Source organism: Moschus berezovskii, chromosome Y (genome assembly GCF_049115385.1).
Source record: "Moschus berezovskii isolate FMDL1 chromosome Y, NW_MosBer_1.0, whole genome shotgun sequence".
NCBI lineage: Eukaryota > Metazoa > Chordata > Mammalia > Artiodactyla > Moschidae > Moschus > Moschus berezovskii.
Window position 1 is genome coordinate 2,506,851 of NC_142489.1, and position 22,380 is coordinate 2,529,230.

The 22,380-nt window shown below is 46.9% G+C and overlaps 1 protein-coding gene and 1 pseudogene across 1 annotated transcript; both read right to left on the reverse strand.

The window, feature by feature from the left end:
* Positions 1-12,935: 12,935 nt before the first annotated feature.
* LOC129563813 (melanoma-associated antigen B4-like) lies at positions 12,936-14,056 on the reverse strand (annotated as a pseudogene).
* Positions 14,057-18,212: 4,156 nt separating this feature from the next.
* LOC148772988 (melanoma-associated antigen B17-like) lies at positions 18,213-19,256 on the reverse strand. Its single transcript, XM_088834418.1, has one exon. It carries the CDS (start codon positions 19,242-19,244, stop codon positions 18,213-18,215), a length of 1,032 nt encoding a protein of 343 aa, XP_088690544.1. The 5' UTR covers positions 19,245-19,256.
* Between the last annotated feature and the right edge of the window lie 3,124 nt (positions 19,257-22,380).

Sequence of the window (22,380 nt, forward strand, 5' to 3'; positions counted from 1 at the left end):
GAGGCCTGTGGGGCCTGACAGGGGAGGCACGTTCTCTCAGTTCAAATTCAGAGTCATGATGAAAACTGGGTCAAGACTGCCTCATATCCGTCTCCCCCAAACCCACCCACCCTGTTCCCTCTCCTGCTCTGAAGTTGATGCTGCCACCTTCCCTGGACCCCAGACGAGGAGAGGAGGGAGTGCTCAGGCCCCCAAAGAAGGGAGCCGGGACCCGCCCTTCTGCTGGCTAGAGGCTACCCCTTCACAACCAAGCTGGAACCACCCCTGACAGACCACCGCCCCCACCGCGTGTTTGGCTGGGAGGAAGTGCTGACCACAGGGGAGGGTCCTGAGTCAGCCATGTTATGTGGAGGATGGTCATTATTCTCACTTCTCCCGAGCCCTGACATCCTCCCTCTGCGGAGCGGCTGCCAGCCCTTCGGAACGAGGTCCCCTCTTCCCCGGATGTCCAGTGTCGGCGATCACTGGCAGGGAGCCCCTCAGCCTTAAGAAATGCCGAGGTGCTGACCGGTTGCTCTCTGGCCAAGTCACGCTGGGTAAGGGGTTAGGCGTGGCCACCAATCTGGGGTTCAGTTCAGTTCAGTTCAGTCGCTCAGTCGTGTCCGACTCTCCGCGACCCCATGAATCACAGCACGCCAGGCCTCCCTGTCCATCACCAACTCCTGGAGTTCACTCAAACTCATGTCCACAGAGTCGGTGATGCCATCCAGCCATCTCATTTTCGGTCGTCCCCTTCTCCTCCCGCCCCCAACCTTTCCCAGCATCAGAGTGTTTTCCAGTGAGTCAACTCATCGCATGAGGTGGCCAAAGTATTGCAGTTTCAGCTTTAGCATCAGTCCTTCCAATGAACACCCAGGACTGATCTCCTTTAGAATGGACTGGTTGGATCTCCTTGCAGTCCAAGGGACTCTCAAGAGTCTTCTCCAGCACCACAGTTCAAAAGCATCAATTCTTTGGAGATCAGCTTTCTTCTGGGGTGGGGAGACCCTAAGCCCCCTCATGGGTCGCTCCTTCACAGAATCCTGGTCTTCCCTCTACTGAAAAGAGCCAGGACCCAACAACCCCGTACCCAGATTAACCACCCCTGGACCCAGGTTATGTCCCGAGATCCCGCGTGCATAGATGATGGAAATTGCACCTAAGAGCCAGGCCTGAGCCTCCAGGCGGAGAGCAGGTGTGGGGCTGGCGGGGGGCCGTGAAGTCCCCTATTTTCCGATGGAAAAGTTGTCGGGAGTGCCAGAGCGTATCTTTGTAACTGTCCGGTGCACTTGTAACTCATGTCACCTCCGACTTGGACACCTGATGAGACCTCGGGATCCTCCCTCTGGTCACAGCCACAGCAGCTCTCAGAGATAGCAGCCCTCTCCCAGATAGCGTCGCACCCAGCGTGGTTAGGGTGCGCGTCTGGGCTCCGGGAGGACGGCAGGGGCGGGGCCTGGGTGGGCGGGGTCCCGGGGGAGTTTCCGGCAAGGTGGGGGTGGGGTCCCTTCTTCGAGTCATAGTGGGTCCTGGGACGTCTCTACTGAGCTCAGTCAACTGGCCTCACTCCTTGCCTCTCACTTCTCTCAGTAAACCAAGCAGGAAGAATTTGGGAGCCCGAGCCTGACAGCCTTCCTGGAGCTGCTGAGACAGCAGCCTCTTGTGTGCTGAGTGATGCTCTCTGTCCTCTAACCCTGTCCTCCTCTGACCGCTCTAAATGCTGCGTTACGTCCCTTCTGCTGACCTGAGGGCAGGCACTACCTGGAAGGTGTCAAATCCCCAGAGTCCTGGTGAGAAGTGCAGTGGCATCTCATCTGGATGCTTCTGCATAAGGCTTCCTGGAATTGTCTGCTGCAGGTAAGATAAGCGAGAGGGAAGGATGGGAGACTGCCTTCTGTGGGGTGGAACCCTTCACATCTCACTCAGGCTCTTCATATTGACTGCAGGCGGAGCCTGGAAACCCTTCCCTTTCTGGTATAAATCCACCCCTGTCCCCACCCATGTCCCACACAATCCCAGCAGAGAAAGTGAAGGGGCTCCTTAGCCTGACAGTTCTCACTGTGGCCTCTTTGTCGACTGCAGGGGCATTGCTCGAAAGTTCTGAGATGAATTTCTGTCCTTTTGTACAATTAGAGTGATACAAGCTTTTCTCTTTTAGTCCATGGGTGACAGTCTCTTAAGCTGATCATTTAAAAAGGCCAGTTGTCATCCACTAACAAAGTTTGTGCTGGTTATTTCACGACCTCTGGGCCATACTGCCATGTCCATCCCAAGCTTTGGTGCCCCATGATCCTGGCATGGGGCTCTGAGATGCTGCCTCAGGTTCCTTCAGTGAAGCAGTAGAGGTTCATGGTCCACGGACCAGTGGAAGAATCAACTGCTCCAGTTTAAAGTCTTTTCCAGTTGATCTGTTGTCTGTTTCCTTTGTGGCCTGTACATCTGTGTCAGCCTCAGAGTACTCCCGACCCGGGCATTCATCGGGTCAAGTTCAATGGAGACTTACTGTTCCTCAGGGATTATTTAGTTTTGTGTTCTTGCTTTTGTTAGTTGCTGTTTTTAATCCTTGTATAAGTTTTCCATGGTTTGTTCTGGGCACAGGAAACAGCCGCCCACGTTTGATTGTGGTCTCAGCTACTCTGGATGTGGTACTAAATCTGTAAAGGATTTAAGGAAAATCGGCAGTCTTACAATATGTCCTCAGAGATACACATAAGATACTATTCTGTTTGAGACTTCTTTTTCCTAAGGCGCTCAGGAAATTCTTCTTGTTGCCTTCCTGTAGACCGCATACATTTTTCTAAGGTGTCTTTGTAGCTACATTTTTTATATTGTTGCTTTTGTTTATGATGTGTTTTCTATTACATCGTCTGAGTATTGTGGATTCTTCCAGACCAGTCTCTTGATTTTGCTGTGTTGATCTTTCTTATGCCAGATTTCTGGAGTTAGTTATATGTGTCAATATATTCTGTGCCTGTTTCCTAAGAATTTTAATTTGAGGATCAAAGTCTTAAACTGTGATATTTTACTTTTCATTATTGCTGACTTTTATTCATTTTGCATTGGTGCATGTAACTCTCTACTGACTATGTGTTCTTATCCATATTTTTTTTCTAGCTTTTAAATTAGTAGACTTTTAAAATGTTGTTTTAATTGACAGATAGTTGCTTTCTAATGTTCTGTTGCTTTTGCTATACAACAGGATGAATCAGCTCTATGTATACATATTCCTCCTGCCTGATGAGACTTCCTCCTACGGCCTCGTCTCACCTCTCTAGGCTGTCACACAGCACCAGGCTGAGCTCCCTGAATTATTTAGCAATTTCCCGCCAGCTATCTTTTGTACACGTGGTAGTCTATATTTGTCAGTGCCACTCCCTCAATTCGTCCTACCCACATCTTCCCTTGCTGTGTCCACATGTCCATTGTGTACTGCTGCTGCTGCTACTAAGTCACTTCAGTCGTGTCCAACTCTGTGTGAGCCCATAGACAGAAGCCCACCAGGCTCCGCCGTCCCTGGGATTCTCCAGGCAAGAACACTGGAGTGGGTTGCCATTTCCTTCTCCAATGTGTGAAAGTGAAAAGTGAAATTGAAGTCGCTCAGTCATGTCTGACCCTTAGCGACCCCACAGACTGCAGCCTACCAGGCTCCTCTATCCATGGGATTTTCTAGGCAAGAGTACAGGAGTGGCTTGCCATTGCCTTCTCCGCCATTGTCTACATCTGGTCACTATTCCTGCCCTTCAGATAGGTTCCTAAGTACCATTTCCTACTTTGCATGTATGTGTGTTAATGTCCATTCTTTTTCTGTTTCTAACTTACTTCGCTCTGTTTAAGAGGCTCTAGGTGCATCCACCTCACTACAAGTGACTTAAATTTGTTCCATTTTATGGCTAATATTCCATTGTGTGTGGCTACCACAAGTTCTTTATCCAGTCATCTGTCAGTTGACGTCTACTTGGCTTCCATGTCCTGTCTATTGTAAGTAGCGCTGCAATGAACACTGGATAAAGGTGTCTTATCAATTATTCTTTTCTTGGTGTATATGCCCAGTATTTCTATTGCTGGGTCATATGGTAGTTTTAATCCTAGTTTTTAAAGGAATCTCCCTAGTGTTCTCCATAGTGGCTATATCAATTTCCATCCCCACCTTTTATCTAAATTCCCCCCAGCATTTACTGCTTGTACAATTTTTCACGATGACCATTCTGACCTGTGTGAGGTGACAGCTCATTGGAATTTTGATTTGCATTTCTCTCAAGATGAGCGATGTAGCTCTTGTTTTCATGTGTTTATGTGTTTGTTGCTCCTCTGCATTTCTTTTTTAAAGAACAGATTCAGGATTAGAGAAAATTCAGCAGATAGTATAGAGAGCTCCCATACAGCCACTCTCTTCCTCCACTTGGTATCTCTATTATTAACACCTTGTATCGGTTCAATGGATACAAGTTCATTTTTCACAATTGATCAACTAATGTCAATGTGTTATTATTAAATGTTGTCCATTGTTTACAGTACATTTTACTTTTTGTATTTTACAGTTCTTTAGTGTTTGACACGGAGAAGGCAATGGCAAGCCACTCCAGTACTCTTGCCTAGAAAATCCCATGGGTGGAGGAGCCTGGTAGGCTGCAGTCCATGGGGTTGCTAAGGGTCAGACACCACTGAGCGACTTTACTTTCACTTTCACACATTGGAGAAGGAAATGGCAACCCACTCCAGTGTTCTTGCCTGGAGAATCCCAGGGAAGGGGGAGCCTGGTGGGCTTCTGTCTGTGGGGTCACACAGAGTCGGACACGACTGAAGTGACTTAGCAGCAGCAGCAGCAGTGTTTGACAGCTGCATGACATTACCAACTCAGACAACATGGTGTCTTGCAGAGGAGCTTGACTGCCCTTTGGATCTCCCATGCTCCATCTGTTTATCCCTCAAAACCTCACTTGGAAAGCCTGACAACTAAGGAACGTTTTGCTCTTTCTAAAGATTTGCATTTTCCAGAATGTAACATTGATGGAATCATACAGTATGCTTTTTATTCTGGCTCCTTCTGCTAATCGATATACATTGAATTTTCTCTATATCTTTTTGTGGTTTGAAATGTTTTCTTCCAGGACTGAAATGCATTCCATGTAGCTTACCATAGTTTGTTTACCCACTTATGTACTGAAAGTCATCTTTGGCGATTTTGGTTTTTGGCAGCTATGACTTATTCTGCTATTAAAATTTGTTTGAAGGTTTTTGGGTGGGCTTGAGTTGTTGGCTCTTTTGAGTAAATACCTTAACGTTCATTTGCTCGATCATATGATGAGACTATTTAGCCTAAAGAAATTGCCAGACAGTTTCCAAAGTATCTGTATCACTGCCTTCCCTTTAGCAATGAATTCTTTTTCAGGTAGTTTGCCTATTTCCTCTTGATGAAATTGGACTTCTGTGTTTCTGGTTTGTTCCCTCATTTGTGTAGTATTTCTCTGCCTTTTTCATTATTATTATTATTTTCTACATTATCGTGTTTGAGGTGTCTTTTTCCCCGGCTTCAAGGTTGAATTCTTTCTTCCTTTTAGTTTCTGCCCTCTAAGGTTGGTCCAGTGGTTTGTGTGAGCTTCTTATAGGGTGAGATTTGTGCTGAGTTTTTGTTTGTTTGTTTGTTTTTCCTCTGATGGGCAAGGCTGAGTAAGGTGGTATTTCTGTCTGCCAATGACTGGGTTTGTGTTTTTGTTTTCTTTGTTGTTTAGATGAGGCGTCCTGCACAGGGTGCTATCAGGGGTTTGGTGATGCCAAGTCTTGTATTACAGTGGTTTCCTTTGTGTCAGTTCTCACTATTTGATATCCTGGGGTTAGTTCTCTGGTAGTCTAGGATCTTGGAGCTAGTGGACCCACCCTAAAGGCTCAGGGCTTGATCTTGAGTTTTGTGTGTTTCCATATATTCTTTTCTGCTGGTCATGTACTCCTGTCCACTCTCAGCTGGTATTCTGCATGCACTTCTGTGTCCGAAGGTGCATTCCTGATGTGTCCGTGGAGAGAGATGTATTCCACGTCCACCAACTCTTCTTGCCATCTTGTTCCTCCTGGGGAAGATTCCTGAGAGTCCCTTGGACTTCACGGAGATCTAACCAGTCAATTCTAAAGGATATCAGTCCTGAATATTCACTGGTAGGACTGATGCTGAAAGTGAAGCTCCAGTACTTTGGCGACCTGATGTGGAAAACTTACTCATTGGAAAAGCCCCCGATGCTGGGAAAGGTTGAAGGCTGGAAGAGAAGATGATGACAGAGAATGAAATGGTTGGACAACATTACCTCCTCAATGGACATGAGTTTGAGCAAGCTCTGGGAATTGGTGATGGACAGTGAAGCCTGGCAAGCTACAGTCCATGGGGTTGCAAAGAGTCAGCCATGACCGAGAGACTGAACAGAACAGATGAGTCATCAAAATATTATTCTCATTCCTATATTTTCTGGATGAGTTAAAGCCTTCCATTGCTGCAAGACTGATTCCCTTACAGTGGCAAAGAAAGTGTGAGAAAATGTGTTCTCGTCTTGGTTTATCAAGTGTGATTCAGGCACACATTTCCCTGGGCAAATTATACAACTTTGAACCAAGCCTTGCAGGCTTCTTGAAATTATCATTGTCCCTATGACCCACAGACTTCAGGGAAGATTGATAGAAACAAAACAAAACCTGGATTTCATCAATATAAGAGTTAGAAACATGGGGCTTAATGAATCACGAATATGTGATAATTTTCCTGATTTTTTTGAAAGATACTGTCTTTTAAAAAATCTTTCATTTTCTAGATGTAAGGAAATTTTTTAACACAGACATTTGATAAATTTTACTTTTGTCATTAGAATTGAAACATTAATTTTTTCTCCCTACCATATCACTCCAGAAACTAGAAACTCTCAGTGTTCTTATTTCCTTAGGAAACTAGTTATTTTTCAGAAGCTCAGTAAGAATCTGTTCTTAAGCAGGACACACGTGGAAACATTGATTACACTACCAAGATTTTGACTGAATGTCATATTTGACAGACAAAACTAGACCTGGATATGACCAGATAACTTGAGGAAACTAAGGTTAAGCATCAGTTCAGTTCAGTCATTCAATTGTGACCGACTCTTTGTGACCCCATGAATCACAGCACGCCAGGCCTCCCTGTCCATCACCAACTCCTGGAGTTCACTCAAACTCATGTCCATCAAGTCGGTCATGACATCCAGCCATCTCATTCTCTGTCGTCCCCGTCTCCTCCTGCTAACAATCTTTCCCAGAATCAGAGTCTTTTCCAGTGAGTCACCTCGTCGCATGAGGTGGCCAAAGTATTGCAGTTTCAGCTTTAGCATCAGTCCTTCCAATGAACACCCAGGACTGATCTCCCTGAGAAAGGACTGGTTGGATCTACATGCAGTCCAAGGGACTCTCAAGAGTCTTCTCCAGCACCACAGTTCAAAAGCATCAATTCTTTGGCAATCAGCTTTCTTCACAATCCAACTCTCACATCCATACATGATTACGGGAAGAACAATAGCCTTGGCTAGACGGACCTTTGTTGGCAAAGTAATGTCTCTGCTTTTTAATATATTATCTAGGTTGGTCATAACTTTCCTTCCAAGGAGTAAACGTCTTTTAATTTCATGGCTGCAATCAGCATCCACAGTGATTTTGGAGCCCAAAAAAACAAAGTCTGACACTGTTTCCCCATCTATTTCCCATGAAGTGATGGGACCAGATGCCATGATCTTTGTTTTCTGAATGTTGAACTTCCAGGCAACCTTTTCACTCTTCTCTTTCACTTTCATCAAGAGGCTTTTTAATTCCTCTTCACTTTCTGCCATAAGGGTGGTGTCATCTGCATATCTGAAGTTATTGATATTTCTCCCGGCAGTCTTGATTCCAGCTTGTGCTTCTTCCAGCCCAGCGTTCCTCATGATGTACTCTGCATATAAGTTAAATAAGCAGGGTGACAATATACAACCTTGACGTACTCCTTTTCCTCTTTGGAACCAGTCTGTTGTTCCATGTCCAGTAGATTCCTGACCTGCATACAGGTTTCTCAAGAGGCAAGTCAGGTGGTCTGGTATTCCCATCTCTTTCAGAATTTTCCATAGTTTATTGTGATCCACACAGTCAAAGGCTTTGGAATAATCAATGAAGCAGAAATAGATGTTTTCCTGGAATTCTCTGGCTTTCTCCACGATCCAGTGGATGTTGGCATTTTGATCTCTGGTGCCTCTGCCTTTTCTGAAACCAGCTTGAACATCTGGAGTTAACGGGTCACATATTGCTGAAGCCTGGCTTGGAAAATTTTGAGCATGACTTTACTAGCGTGTGAGATGAGTGCAATTGTGCGGTAGTTTGAGCATTCTTTGGCATTGCCTTTCTTTGGGATTGGGATGAAGACTGACCTTTTCCCGTCCTGTGGCCACTGCTGAGTTTTCCAAATTTGCTGGCATATTGAGTGAAGCACTTTCACAGCATCATCTTTCAGGAATTGAAATAGCTCAACTGGAATTCCATCACCTCCACTAGCTTTGTTCGTAGTGATGCTTTCTAAGGCCCACTTGACTTCACATTCCAAGATGTCTGGCTCTAGGTGAGTGATCACACCATCGTGATTATCTTGGTTGTGAAGATCTTTTTTGTACAGTTCTTCTTTGTATTCTTGCCACCTCTTCTTAATCTCTTCTGCTTCTGTTAGGTCCACACCATTTCTGTCCTTTATAGAGCCCATCTTTGCATGAAATGTTCCCTTGGTATCTCTAATTTTCTTGAAGAGATCTCTTGTCTTTCCTATTCTGTTGTTTTCCTCTATTTCTTTGCATTAATCGCTGAGGAAGTCTTTCTTATCTCTCCTTGCTATTCTTTGGAACTCTGCATTCAGATGGTTATATCTTTCCATTTCTCCTTTACTTTTCGCTTCTCTTCTTTTCACAGCTATTTGTAAAGCCTCCTCACACAGCCATTTTGCTGTTTTGCATTTCTTTTCCATGGGAATGGTCTTGGTCCCCGTCTCCTGTGCAATGTCACGAACCTCCGTCCAGAGTTCATCAGGCACTCTATCTATCAGATCTAGTCCCTTAAATCTATTTCTCACTTCCACTGTATAATCATAAGTGATTTGATTTAGGTCATATCTGAATGGTCTAGTGGTTTTCCCTACTTCGTTCATTTTAAGTCTGAATTTGGCAATATGAATTTCATGATCTGAGCCACAGTCAGCTCCTGGTCTTGTTTTTGTTATCTGTATAGAGCTTGTCCATCTTTGGCTGCAGAGAATATAATCAATCTGATTTTGGTGTTGACCCTCTGGTGATGTCCATTTGTAGAGTCTTCTCTTGTGTTGTTGGAAGAGGGTGCTTGCTATGACCAGTGCTTTCTCTTGGCAAAACTCTATTAGCCTTTGCCCTGCTTCATTCCGTTCTCCAAGACCAAATTTGCCTGTTATTCCAGGTGTTTCTTGACTTCCTACTTTTGCATTCCAGTTCCCTGTATTGAAAAGGATATCTTTTTTGGGTGTTAGTTCTAAAAGGTCTTGTAGGTCTACATAGAACCGTTCAACTTCAGCTTCTTCAGTGTTACTGGTTGACGCGTAGGCTTGGATTACTGTAATACTGAATGATTTGCCTTGGAAATGAACAGAAATCATTCTGTCATTTTTAAGATTGCATCCAAGTACTGTATTTCGGACTCTTTTGTTGACCATGATGGCTATTCCATTTCTTCTAAGGGATTCCTGCCCACAGTAGGTCATCTGAGTTAAATTCACCCATTCCAGTCCATTTTAGTTCACTGATTCCTAGAATGTCTACGTTCACTCTTGCCATCTCCTGTTTGACCGCTTCCAATTTGCCTTGATTCAGGGACCTAACATTCCAGGTTCCTATGCAATATTGCTCTTTACAGCATTGGACCTTGCTTCTATCAACAGTCACATCCACAACTGGGTATTTGTTTTGCTTTGGCTCCATCCCTTCATTCTTTCTGGAGTTATTTCTCCACTGATCTCCAGCAGCATACTGGGCATCTACTGACCTGGGGAATTTCTCATTCAGTATCCTATCATTTTGCCTTTTGATACTGTTCATGGGGTTCTCAAGGCAAATATACTGAAGTGGTTTGCCATTCCCTTCTCCAGTGGACCACATGCTGTCAGACTTCTCCACCATGACCCGCCCGTCTTGGGTGGCCCCACACGGCATGGCTGAGTTTCATTGAGTTAGACAGGGCTGTGGTCCGTGTGATCAGATCAACTACTTTTCTGTGATTATGATTTCAGTGTGTCTGCCCTCTGGGAGCCATAAAAAACCGATTGGAAAAGCAGCCTGGGAACTTGCTGACAGAATTCCCATCATCCTTACCAGGTGAGTAAGGAAGGTCGCTTCTGGCAGGCACAAGAACTTTAGGATGTTTTGGGGACTTCAGGAAGAGAGGAATTCATCCAGATCTCTAGGTTTGAGAACAAGTCTTTGCTGGGGCTTCCTAGCCTCAAGAGGCTATTAAAATTTCTTTCTGGAGACTCCTTACGAACCGTTCCAGCAAAGCAGATTTAAAAGTGCCTATATGGCAAATCGTTATTCTACCTGTTCAGTTCAGTTCAGTTCAGTTCAGTCGCTCAGTCGTGTCCGACTCTCCGCGACCCCATGAATCACAGCACGCCAGGCCTCCCTGTCCATAATCAGGGCAAGATAATTGAATTTAGACTTACTTTGCAAACACATTAGGTCTTAGTTTTCCTGTTTTTGGTAGAAATGAGGGAGTTGATAGACAGAAAAACATGGTTCAATAGACAGGGTATTACACATGTGTGGGTATTAGGTTCTAGTTGTATTATGTGTCCTTGAAGTTTTATTATTTACCTGCAACCTGGGTTGGATCCTGAATTTTTCTAGTGTCCACCCTTATCTAGCTGCAACTTTCTTACTAAAATCCCCAATTTCTCCCATCCTTTTGATGTATCTGTGGGAAGACGGTGAGCTCCAAGCGATACAACTCTGCCATCTTGATCCGCTCACTCTCCCATTCTTTTGACTTGAATCCCTGAGAACTAACATTGCCATTTTCCTGAAGTCCTGCAATATGAAGCTAGGTTACTTGACGCAAAGATCAGAGAAATTGTAACAATAGCTCATGTTCAAATAGACTTCATGCCTATTGCTGTACGAGCCACTCAGAAAGTTAACCTGATCACCCAGAGATATTGCTAATTGCGATAGAGACATTTCAAACTGCAATAGTTGCTTCGATATTGACACCTAGAAAACTTCTTGACTGACTACACCCTGGGCTCAGAAACTGATTTATAACCAGCTCCAATCATTAACGTCTGCTTTTCTTTTGTTTCCTTAGAAATGTCTCTTATTAATAACTACCTGATACTGCTTGCACCATAGACCTAGCTTTGGGAATGTGCATCACCAGCTATTGAAATGAGATGCCATTCTTTAAATGAACTAACCTGTTCTCAGAACCATGCAACTGCTGCTATGAAATGGAGGATTCAACTAATCCATTGTCTCTCTCCACAGTGACCAGATCAGCTTTCACCATGTGAGACTTGCAGGCGAGTTTCAGAGGAGGGAACTCTTAAGTCTTAGGACACTCTGCACCCGAATATATCATAATGGTATGTTGATTATTTTGAATTCATGTTACTTAAGAAACAGCCAACAGGGAAGGGACATTCCGTCGCCCCCCGATTTCTGCCTCCCTGAGAGCAGGGAATAAATCTCATATGAAGGATGTACTGCCTGCATCTGGAGGCAGAAGGAAACCCTTCTAACCAGAAATAGGCAGTTCAAGCAGAGAAGGCTGGATACACAAACCTTGATAAGTCTTTAAGTTACTACCCTGGGTACAGATTCTGTTGGGATTCCTTACTAGTTGAGTACCTAAAACCTACGTTTATTTGTCCTGTCGATTCCTCACAAATTGTTTTGTTGTCTACAAATTAAAGAAGCTGCCTGCCTTGCCCACTTCTTAGGTCCCATTTCTATGTCACTTCTGTGCACAAATTGCAATTTGATGCTTTTTCTCCTGTTACCATGTCTTGTGTCAAGTTTATCAGTAGTCTAACCACAAGAATTCAAAAGGGCTAAAGGGAGGACTTTCCTCCTTCCCTGCACACCTCAAGGGAGTTCACCCTTACCTCTCAGAGACTCCCTGGAGAGGATGTGCGTAGAATATCAGTCTGTGCAGTGGAATCTCCTGCGTTCAGATAAGAGCAGAGACACCTTAGATTTCTGTCTGTTAGGGGCCAAATTGTGTCCCCTCCCAAAATGCATATTGAAGGTATAACTCAGAGTACTTCAGAATGAAACTGTAGTTAGAAATAAGGTCTTTAAAGAGATGGTTGAGTTAAAATGAAGTCATTAGGGTGGGCCATAGCCCAATGTGACTACAAGAAGAAATTGAGACACGAAAGGAGGCACCAGGGATATACGCACTCAAAAGGAATGCCAAGTGAAGAGGGCGGCCACCTGCCAGCCAAGGGGAGAGGCCTCAGGGTAAACCAGCCCTCATCTTGGACTTGCAGCCTCTGGAACTCTGAGACAGTACATTTCAGTTGTTTCAGCCGCCCATTCTGTGGGGTTTTGTTGTGGAAAGCTTAACAAATCAGTATGTTACCCCAGGTAGAGATTTCTTCCTGGATAGTCTTTGTACTTTCCTGTCATTCCTAAAGGCTATCTCAGCTCCTTCCTTATGTGACTGCAGCTCCTTCTTTCTAAAGTTCTTTGGGCTTAGGCTAGGTCTCGATCTTAGCCGCCCCAGAACTAGCATAGAGCCTTTCAAAGAGCAGATGCTCAAAAACTAAATGAAGACAGTAAGAGGTCTAACTTGTTAAGGTTTAATACCGCCTGCATTTTAAAATAAGCATATCGAGGTATAAATTATTTAATTTTACGAAACAGAAGACAGCAAAGATGGAGAACATCAAGGTTGATCATGTTTTGAATTTTTTTTCATTTTATTTTTCCACTCCATTGTCCCAGCAGTTTTATTGTGGGATTGCTTCCCATTTCAGCAAAAGTCCCTATTTTGATGTCAGATTTTCTTATCTGGATGATTTTGTAAAACTCTTGGTCTTCAGTAGGGGTGGGAGAAGCTGCTGGACATGGGCCTGGAACATGCCTGGGAGTGACAGTCGTTCCAGCCCTGGCTGGAACTGTGTCTCGAGCTCTCTCCTCATCTCGCAAAGCTTCTTCATATTGTAATAAGAAGGTACGGGGGACCGTGTCATTGACTTTTGCCAAAAATTCCAAGCCTTTCATTTTGCTGGTTTCAGCATGGGCTCCTGGGCCCCACAGGAACTCGTAACGTGGAGGATCGCTGTTGGCAACCTGGCGGTACTCCAGGTACTTCATCGTCACCAAGTCTTTGGTGATGAGCTTCCTGGGCTCTCTGTAGATGAAGCGTTCTCTCCCAGCATATACTTGCATCGTATTCAAGAATTTCCAGATGTCTTCCTCAGTGGCACAGTCACCCTTCAAGAAGATCACACCAGGAACCCACACCCTCCCATTGTTGGGCAGGTTCAGTTTGCTGACAAGGTCATAGGAGTGGATGGTTGAGTCAACTTCCTTCAAGTCAACTGCAAAGACAGCCTCGATGTGTTCAGAGGCTCTCTTGAGAATCTCGGCAAATCGGTCATGGTATCTTGGGTGGATAAGCTTCAGCATGTCTTCCTTCATCATGGGCTGCTTCATCTTATACTTATACAGAAGGAACTGCTCCAACAAACTTGTCATGCTGTTCAGAGTATCACTGTAGGTGTTCTCGGTAGAAGATGAGACATCGGAGGATCGTGAATCTTCCTCATCTTGACTGGTATCTTCTTCATCAGATGTTGTGTCAGAAGTACTTGAAAAAGTGCTGGTAGTAGATGGGGCTTCCGAAGACCCCTGGGAAGTGCTGTTTGACCCAGGAGCTGATGAGCTCTGTGAATTATCTGCTAAAAGAGAAGAGGTAGAGGGAAGCTCTTCCATTACTGCAGCGGGTGAACTCCCTTGTGACTCTGGGGCTCATCTCGGGCCTGGTGGCATTTCTCACGGATGCAGAGCTTAGGATTCTGACCCCGAGGCATGACGACTGCGCTGCGGGACAATGATTAGAAGTGTGAGTAGGAGGGCAGGTGGTAAGGGCCCGCAGGATGACGGAGGTTGAGTGTGCAGCCGAGCAGGGAAATACCACCTTGGTTATCAGGAAGGCTACATTTGTGGTTTACTTGAGGGCACTGTTCTGAAAACCCCCAGGGTTCCCATTCTCCTAATCAGCCTGTACTTTGGGAAACATATTGAAGGAAATGAGAGTGATCTTTTAGGCTGCCTCCTGCTACCCCTGCCTCAGGCACTTTGGAGCGACAGAAGGGGCTGGTAGTCTCCTACACAGAGGCATCCGTTATTTCACATTCAACACCACCGCCCAGCTAGTGGTCAGTCATAGGACCCATTCCCTCTGCTGTTCTGTAGTTGGCATCACAAATCTCCCTGGGATTTCTGAGAAGTGAAGAGGTCCTCAGCTTATCACCCAGTCAGTAGTTATCACCCAGTACTGAGTGCCCAGTGGGAAGTTTTCTGCCCCGGCCTCTGGAGTCCTCGACACTCATTAAGAGTCCTTCATTTCGTTCCCCATAGGGCCTGGTGTCCCCACCCCTTTCTTGGAATGGTGTCTGCACCTTCATACTAAGGGTTTCACCTTCTACACACCTGATATAAGTAAATGTTGGTGGAACTTCAGCTTGGTCGCTCTGCCCTGGTTCTTCAAGGGCTATAAGGAACAGGGCTGGATTCATTATCACTTCTTTTTATTGGTAGATGATCCCTCAGCCCTTGCTTTGACCTCTGTTGTGGCCTGAAATTCTACCCTCCCTACCCCTTAGGTCCACCCTTTCTACTACTATACTTTCTTATAGTAGGGCAAGCATCTCCGTGAGACCCCTAGGAGGAAGTAAGAGTCTCCTCATCCGTCCATACCTGTCCTTGGTCTTCTGAGGCGCCGAGGATATGGTGAATCATATGGTTATGCAATGTGTGGTTCCCATCGTCTTCAGGGTATTCGATTGTTTTCTGGAAAACCTGGAAATACTCCCACTGCTGGCCCTAGGCTATACCCCTTGGACCATGTCCCAAACCCCCTTGCGACGTCATAGAAGGAAATGGGCATGTCATGTCAACAATGAGCAGGTATCCCAGGGATGCCAGGAAGGGCAGGGTTCTGTGGGGTTTCCTCAGAGTTCTGAGGTCAGGGGGTTTCATAAGTCCAAAGCTTGACTCCTGGCAGGGTTTGGGGCTCCTTTCTTTGTTTACATAAGGGAGCTCTCCTCAGACTGAGGTACTCACTCCCTGTGGTGCCAGAGAGAGAAAGTCTGGGAATGCCACATGAGGCTACTCCTCCCTGTCCTTCAGGGATGACATCAGGATTCAGGCTTCTTGGGGCCCTCTGTGTTCAGTGTGAGGGTAATGCCCTCACTCAGGTTCCTCACCTTGACTCCTGGGGGACTCTGGAGTTCCCCTTTCTTTCAACCTAAGGTGACCCCTGTAGACCAAAGATCATGTCCTTGCAAGCCCTGAAAAGAAGTGAGGGAATGCTCAGCCTGGCAGCCCCGTCTTGGCCTTCTGAGAGCAGACACAGGCCAGTCTCTCTGGGACTTCAGTTTTGAGTTGGTTTTGTCTCCTCAGTCCTCATTCATCTATCTTTACCTTGACTCCTGTCTCTTCTATGAAAGACTTCTTGGGAGATGACATGCCTTTGGAAAGTCTTGGTCTGCCTGCAACAAATCTCACGGAGAATGGGTTGAGTCCCAGGAGTGATGGGGAAGCTGCAGTCCGGGAGGGGGCCCCAGCATAGGTGGTGTGCCATCAGAGAAAACTTGCTGATCTCTTCCTTCTCTTCACTGACCAGACACAGCCTCTTGTAGAACCTTCACTCTAACAGATTTACTCTCTGAAAGGAAGGCTCTGAATTAAATGATTTTGTGCATCCCTGATCTTGTGAGGTTTACTGACATTTCCTTTGTAGATAAATTGTCACTGAATGCTCACTCTTTATTCGTAATTCACATTTATTTTCATATTTCTGTTACTTATTTCTGGGGCTTTTTATTCCAAAACCGTTTGGGGTATGAAATTCTGCTATTTAACATGTGAAATACCTTTTGGTTGGACTAGTGTTCAGAAAGAGGAAGTGTGACCCAAGGTTGGCCTCACCTGGAAGAGTGGCACAGTGTGGGCTCTGGAGGAATTCAGTGCCGGGGTTCAGTCCAGCTCCTGTCATTAATGAGCTTTGAATTTGAGAATATTCCAGCTTCTTTACCTGCATATTGGGTTGGAAAAAGTCTGTAGTGTAGGACCACAGACATGTGTGATGTATATAAATCACCTGGCAGAGTATGAGACAAGCTTTGGTACTTTGAATGAATGGCAGTTATTACGAAGATGATTTTGACCCCAAATGATAACAATCTTTCATCACATAATTTTATTTCCAGCCTATATTAGAGAATATGCAACTCCAAACAATAATCAAATCCACATCAGCACTAATGCTCCCAAGCAACTAAAACTAACCAGTATTTCCCTATTTGAGCACCTGTTTTCATATGTGTTTGGGGTTTTCTCCTCCTCATGGATGCAAGTACAAGTTCATTTGTCTCAAGGACCTGCAACTTCCCTCTCAGGTGCTTTTCTTGTCCAAACTACCCCTAATTTAATACCACTGACAGTAAAAATTGAGCCCTCCCTTAAAGTTTGCCAAATTGAGTCGTGTCCGACTCTTTGCGACCCCATGGACTGTAGCCCACCAGCCTCCACCGTCCATGGGATTCTCCAGGCAAGAATACTGGAGTGGGTAACCATTTCCTTCTCCAGGGGATCTCCTCAACCCAGGGATTGAACCCAGGTCTCCCGCATTGCAGGCAGACGCTTTAACCTCTGAGCCACCAGGGAAGCCCTGAATTACGCCCAAAATAACCTAATTAAACTGCCCGTTTAACAGAACAAGCTCTGATGCTCCCATCCTAGAAAAAGAGAGACAGTCCAGTGATGTCTTGACATCTCGCTTCAATGGGTATCACCCACTGAAACTCTCTGCACAGCTTTTGGTGAAAACACATTGTTTGAGTGTTCACTTGCCCTGGCACAAGTGCACAGGGCCCCTTCCATTCCCTATGTTGAGATTCCCTATGGTTTTCGGATATCTCCAAATAATGGTGAACATATGGTTTAGATATATTCCTGGTTTACTTACAGCCTCACCTCTGAGAACACTCCTATGAATGTCTGGCTTCACTCCCATGGCTTCATCTAGCCCACCATGCATCTGGACTGAAAATGACCTCCCAGCAAGGAACTAGAAGTTTCCCAAGACCCAATGCCGCCTTAATCAGGTAACTTAGACTTCTTTGCTCTCACCTGGAACCTCCTCTTCTGCACCTGCCCCCTTTTGATTTATGATTTGCTTAATCCTTAGAGTTATCTCACTACCTTCCTTCTATGGTACCTGCTGCTTGACTCAAAACTTCCATGGGCAGTGGCTTGGTCTTCATTTTCTTACCAACTCAGTACTATTAGAAAGCCTTCTAAACAGAAGATGGTCAATTAATTTGGGAGAAAAAGCAAATAATGAGCAAAGACTCTATTTTATTATAATTCAAGTGTCATACACTGTGAATAAGCTAAGCAAATCTAAGTCCATTTTATTAACTTTTACAAGGAAAGAGGACAGATAAGACGACAAACGAAGAACAAACCAGCGTTTATTCTGAAAGCTTTGTGATCCCAAATATTTATCTCTAGGCTTCTTACACATTTCCAAGGAAAATTCTATTTCAATGCTATGTTACCTCGTTCTGGACCATAAGGAAAATATTGAAGTCTTTCCAACTTGTTTACAAATAACCAATTCCTAATCACAAACCTGGCAGCAGTAACATGACATCCATGACATTAATAAACCTGGATTCTGAAGCAAAATAAACCTTATGAAAAGTAGTAACATTTAAAAATATAAAACACCTCTACCTACCTACCTACCAATCTAAATCATCTAACTTGACTAGATACGATTCATATGAATAAAAGGAAAACATGCATATTTTGTTAAAACTGCACCTAAACTCCCGTACTACTTAAAACTGTGAAGAACAGATGGGTTTTGTTCCCTCCACCCCTACTACCTGGGCTGTTTAAGAGGTGGACTGTTCTCTTCCAACACAAAGGGAACAAGGTGCCCTGCCCCCCTCCCTAGATGTGGGAGGAGCTGTAGGACTTGGCCCTGGAAGGGGCACTGGCCTCAGCCATAGCTGGAGACATGGGAAGGCCTCTCAGCCCTGCTCTCTCCGCCTGATCTCTCAGAGCCTCGGCATAGAGGTCTGGGAAGGAACTCGGGACCGTATCCTTGATCTTGGCCAGAACTTCCAAGACCTTCATCTTATTGGTCTCAGCATAAGCTCTGCGGCCCCACAGGAACTCGTAGTGCGGAGGATCACTATTGGGCACCTGGCGGTAGATTAGGTACTCCTTCTGCACCAGATCTTTGGTGATGAGCTTTCTGGGCTCCCCAAAGATGGAGTGCTTCCTCCCAGCATAGATCCCCAACACATTGAGGAAATCCCAGATCTCCTCCTCGGTGGCGCGGTCACCCTTCATAAAGATGATGCCCAGGAGCGCCATGAGGAGGCCAGACTTGGGCAGGTCCTCCTCATCACTTGAACCTTCGTCAGCCCCGAGACTGAACTTGTTGACGAGGGTGTAGGTGTTCCTGCTGCAGTCGACTTCCTTCAGCTCCAGGCCAAACACCAGCTCCACGCGCTCAGAGGCTCTGCTCAGGATCTCAGGGAGGTGCGGCTGGTACTTCTTGCCGACGACCTTCAGCAGGGCGTTCTGTGTGATGGGCTCCTTCTTGGTGTACTTCTCCAGCAGGAAATCCATCACCATGCTGGCCTTCCTGATCAGAGGATCTTTGCGAATGCTCTGAGCGAACCGGGCTGCCTGGGCGGCATCTACCCTTTCTTCCTCTGGGCCCTGGGCACCTTCATCAGATCCTGCGCAGGAAGGCCCTGCATCAGGAGAGCTAGGGGCCGCGGCTCCCTGAAGCTCCTGGCGATCGCCAGCAGCAGGGGAGCTCGGGGGAGAACCCTGAGGGGCAGACGAGGGGGAGGAGGGGCGCTCCTCTCCTGGGGCTGCAGCAGCACTGGCCTGGGCCTCCTGAGGGTTGCCCTGGACTTGCTGGCGTTTCCCGCGGGCATGGGACTTGTTTTTGTGCTTCCGAGGCATGAGGACACGGGTCAGGGACCGCAGGCGGGCGTGCAGTTAGGAAGGCGGGCGACGAGGGCACCTTGAGGAAGGATAAAGAAATGTTGTGAGCACCTTCACCGGGGTGAGTCGTCCCCGGCTGGAACCAAGTCCGCTTCTTAGGGGGCCTTGAGTCCACTGCTCGAGGACCCACAGGTCTCCTGCTCTCCTAGTCAGCCTGTCCCCTGAGACCGCTGAGGAGGAAGTGAGAGTGAGTCCTGGGGCGCAGGCAGACAGCCCTGCCTGGGCGTTAGCCCCCTGTGGGGGCTGGCCGCGGAGGCATGGCCTTTCATTTCACATTCAGAGTTAGGATGACAACTGGGGAACGGCCCCCTAGCACCCACCCCGATCCCACTTCTGCTCCGAAGTTGATGCTGCCACCTTCCCTGTGACTCTGGAGAAGGAGAGGAGGGGGCGCTCAGCCTCCCACCTAAGGGTCCCGGGACCCGCCCTTGTGTAAGCAAGCTCTAACCTCCCCACTCAGACCGCAGCCGCCCTTCCGGTGTTTGGCCAGGAGGAAGCGCTGACCACAGGGGAGGGTCCTGGTTCGCCCGTGTGTCGGGGAGGATGGTCCCCACCCTGGCTCCTCCTGAGCCCTGACATCCTCCCGGTACTGACCAGCTACCAACCCCTCGGACCAAGGTCCCCTCCTCCCTCGGTGTCCCGCATCCGAGATCGCAATGAGGGTGCCCTGCAGCCGAGAGAGCTGCCCGGATCCTACTCGGATGCTCCGAGGCCAAGTCGCAGGGGGTGGGGATTTCGCGTGGCCGCCCTTCTGCCGTGTGGAGACCCTCAGTGCCCCCCACCCCCGAGGGTCCCTCCTTCAGCTACAGGTCTCGGGGCTTTCCCTCGTGAGCAGAACTGGAGTCCACCAGTTCCGGACCGAAGCCCTCCTCTGGAGACCACCTGGGTGAAGGGGATGGACTTGGGGCTTAAGATGCAGGCCCGAATGTTGCAGGGGAGAGCACGGGCAGGGTGACCGGGGCTTGTCCGGCCCCCTCTTCTCAGAGGGAAAGGCTTGGTCGCGCCGCACGTGTGTCCCCGCACTGGTAACTCACGTCACCTCACCCTGTGACACCTGATGAGACCTGGGAGTCCTCCGTCGGGGCACCCTACACGGCAGTTCTCAAAGATGGCAGCAGCTCTCAAAGATGGCTTCGCGGCCCCAGCGTGCGTGCGTGGCCGTCACTTCCGGTCACGTGCTTCTGGGCTCCAGGCGGACAGCGGGGGCGGGGCCGGGGCGGGCGGGGTTCCGGGGGAGCTTCCCGCAGGATCGGCATGTGCGTGTTTCCTTGAATCTTAGCGCATCCTGAGACCTTGCCTGTACTGAGCTGAGTCTACGGGTCTCCCTCCCAGGCTCCAGCTGCCGACAGCACCCCAGCAGGAGTTGTTTCTGGCCTGGCCGGACAGGCTTGCTGGCGCTCCTGAGAATGACAGTGAGGGCACTTTCGGGCCCCGTCTTCTGGGCTGCGTGGTGCTCCGTCCACCCTCCGTGTCTTCCCTTGACCCCTGCAGGTGGTGGGCTCCGTCCCGTCTGCTGACCTGAGGACAAGGCCTCCCATCGGAGACGTCAAGTCCCGAGACTCCTGGTGAGACGTGCACGTACATCTCCTCTGGACACTTCTGCCTGAGGCTTCCAGGAAATGGCTGCTGCAGGTAAGATGAGCTGAGAGGGAAGGATGGGAGACTGCCTTCTGTGGTGTGGATCCCCTCACATCTCACTCAGGATCTTCATATAGACTGCTGGCAGGGCCTGGAAATCCTTCCCTTTCTGGTATGACTCCACCGTGTCCCCAACCATGCCCCACACAGTCCCAGCAGAGTAAGTGAAGGGGCTCCTTAGCCTGACAGCTCTCACTGTGGGCTCTTAGTCGACTGCAGGGACATTGCTCGAAAGTTCTGGGGCGAATTTCTGTCCTTTGGTACAATTTTTGCGGTACTAAGTTTTCTCTTTCAGTCCCTGTGTGATAGTCTATTAAGGTGATCACTTACAAGGGCCAGTTGTCATCCACTGAGAAAGTTTGTGCTGGTTATTTCATGACCTCTGGGCCATACTGCCACATCCAACTCAAATTTTCTCCCCCATTGTCTTGGCATGGGAGCTCTGAGATGCTACCTCAGATTCTTTCAGTGAGGCTCTGGCCATTCGTGGCCCCAGGGCACAGGGGAAAATCAAGGGCTGAACTTTAAAGCCTTTTCCAGCTGATCCTGTTGTCTTCTTCCCTTATAGGCTGCACACCCCTTGTCAGTCTCCGAGTACTCCCTCAACTGTCGCTCACAGGATCAAGTTCATTGGAGACTTATTTGCCTCTGGGATTATTTAGCTTTATGTTTTTGCTTCTGTAAATAGTTGTCTTATTCCTTGTATAAGTTTTCCATGATTTATTCTGGTTACAGGAAACAGCAGCCCGTGTTTGACTGTGGTCTCAGCTGGTCTGACTGTTGTAGATCTGTAAAAGAGTTAAGGAATATTTACAGTCTTGCAATATCTGCTCCTCATGAATACGCTTAACACACTATTCTGTTTGAGTCTACTTTCTCTTAAGGCTGTCAGGAAATTCTTCTTGTTGCCTCCCTGTGGAATGTGTACGTGGTTCTGAGGTTTCTTCGTAGGTACGTTTTTTGTATGGTTGCTTTTATTTATGTGTATTTTCTATTATGTGATCTAAGTGATTGTTGATGCTTCCAGGCCAGACTCTTGATTTTGCTATGATGATCTGCTTTATGCCAGATACCTGAAGTTATTTACATGTTTCAATATTTTCTGTGCGTGTTTCCTAAGATTTTCAATTCAAGGATAAATTCTTGCATTATCTTTTGCTTTTCATTCTTCATGTCTCTCATTCATTTGGCATTGTTGTATATAACTCTGTACTGGCTATGTGTTCTTGTCCAGATTTTTTCTACATTTTAAATCAGTAGAGCATTTACGAAAAATTTTAATTGGAGGATAATTGCTTTATAATGTGTTACTTTCTGTTGTACAAAGGTATGAAGCAGCTATCAGTATACATGTATCCCCCTCCATGAGCATCCCTCATGCCACCATCTCAGTCCTCTAGGTTGTCACAGAACAACAGTCTGAGCTCCCTCTGTTATAGAGCATCTCCGCACTAGC

Bases quoted from the DNA above. Each gene is read 5' to 3' on its own strand.
- LOC148772988 (XM_088834418.1), bottom strand. From the start codon at position 19,244: ATGCCTCGGAAGCACAAAAACAAGTCCCATGCCCGCGGGAAACGCCAG.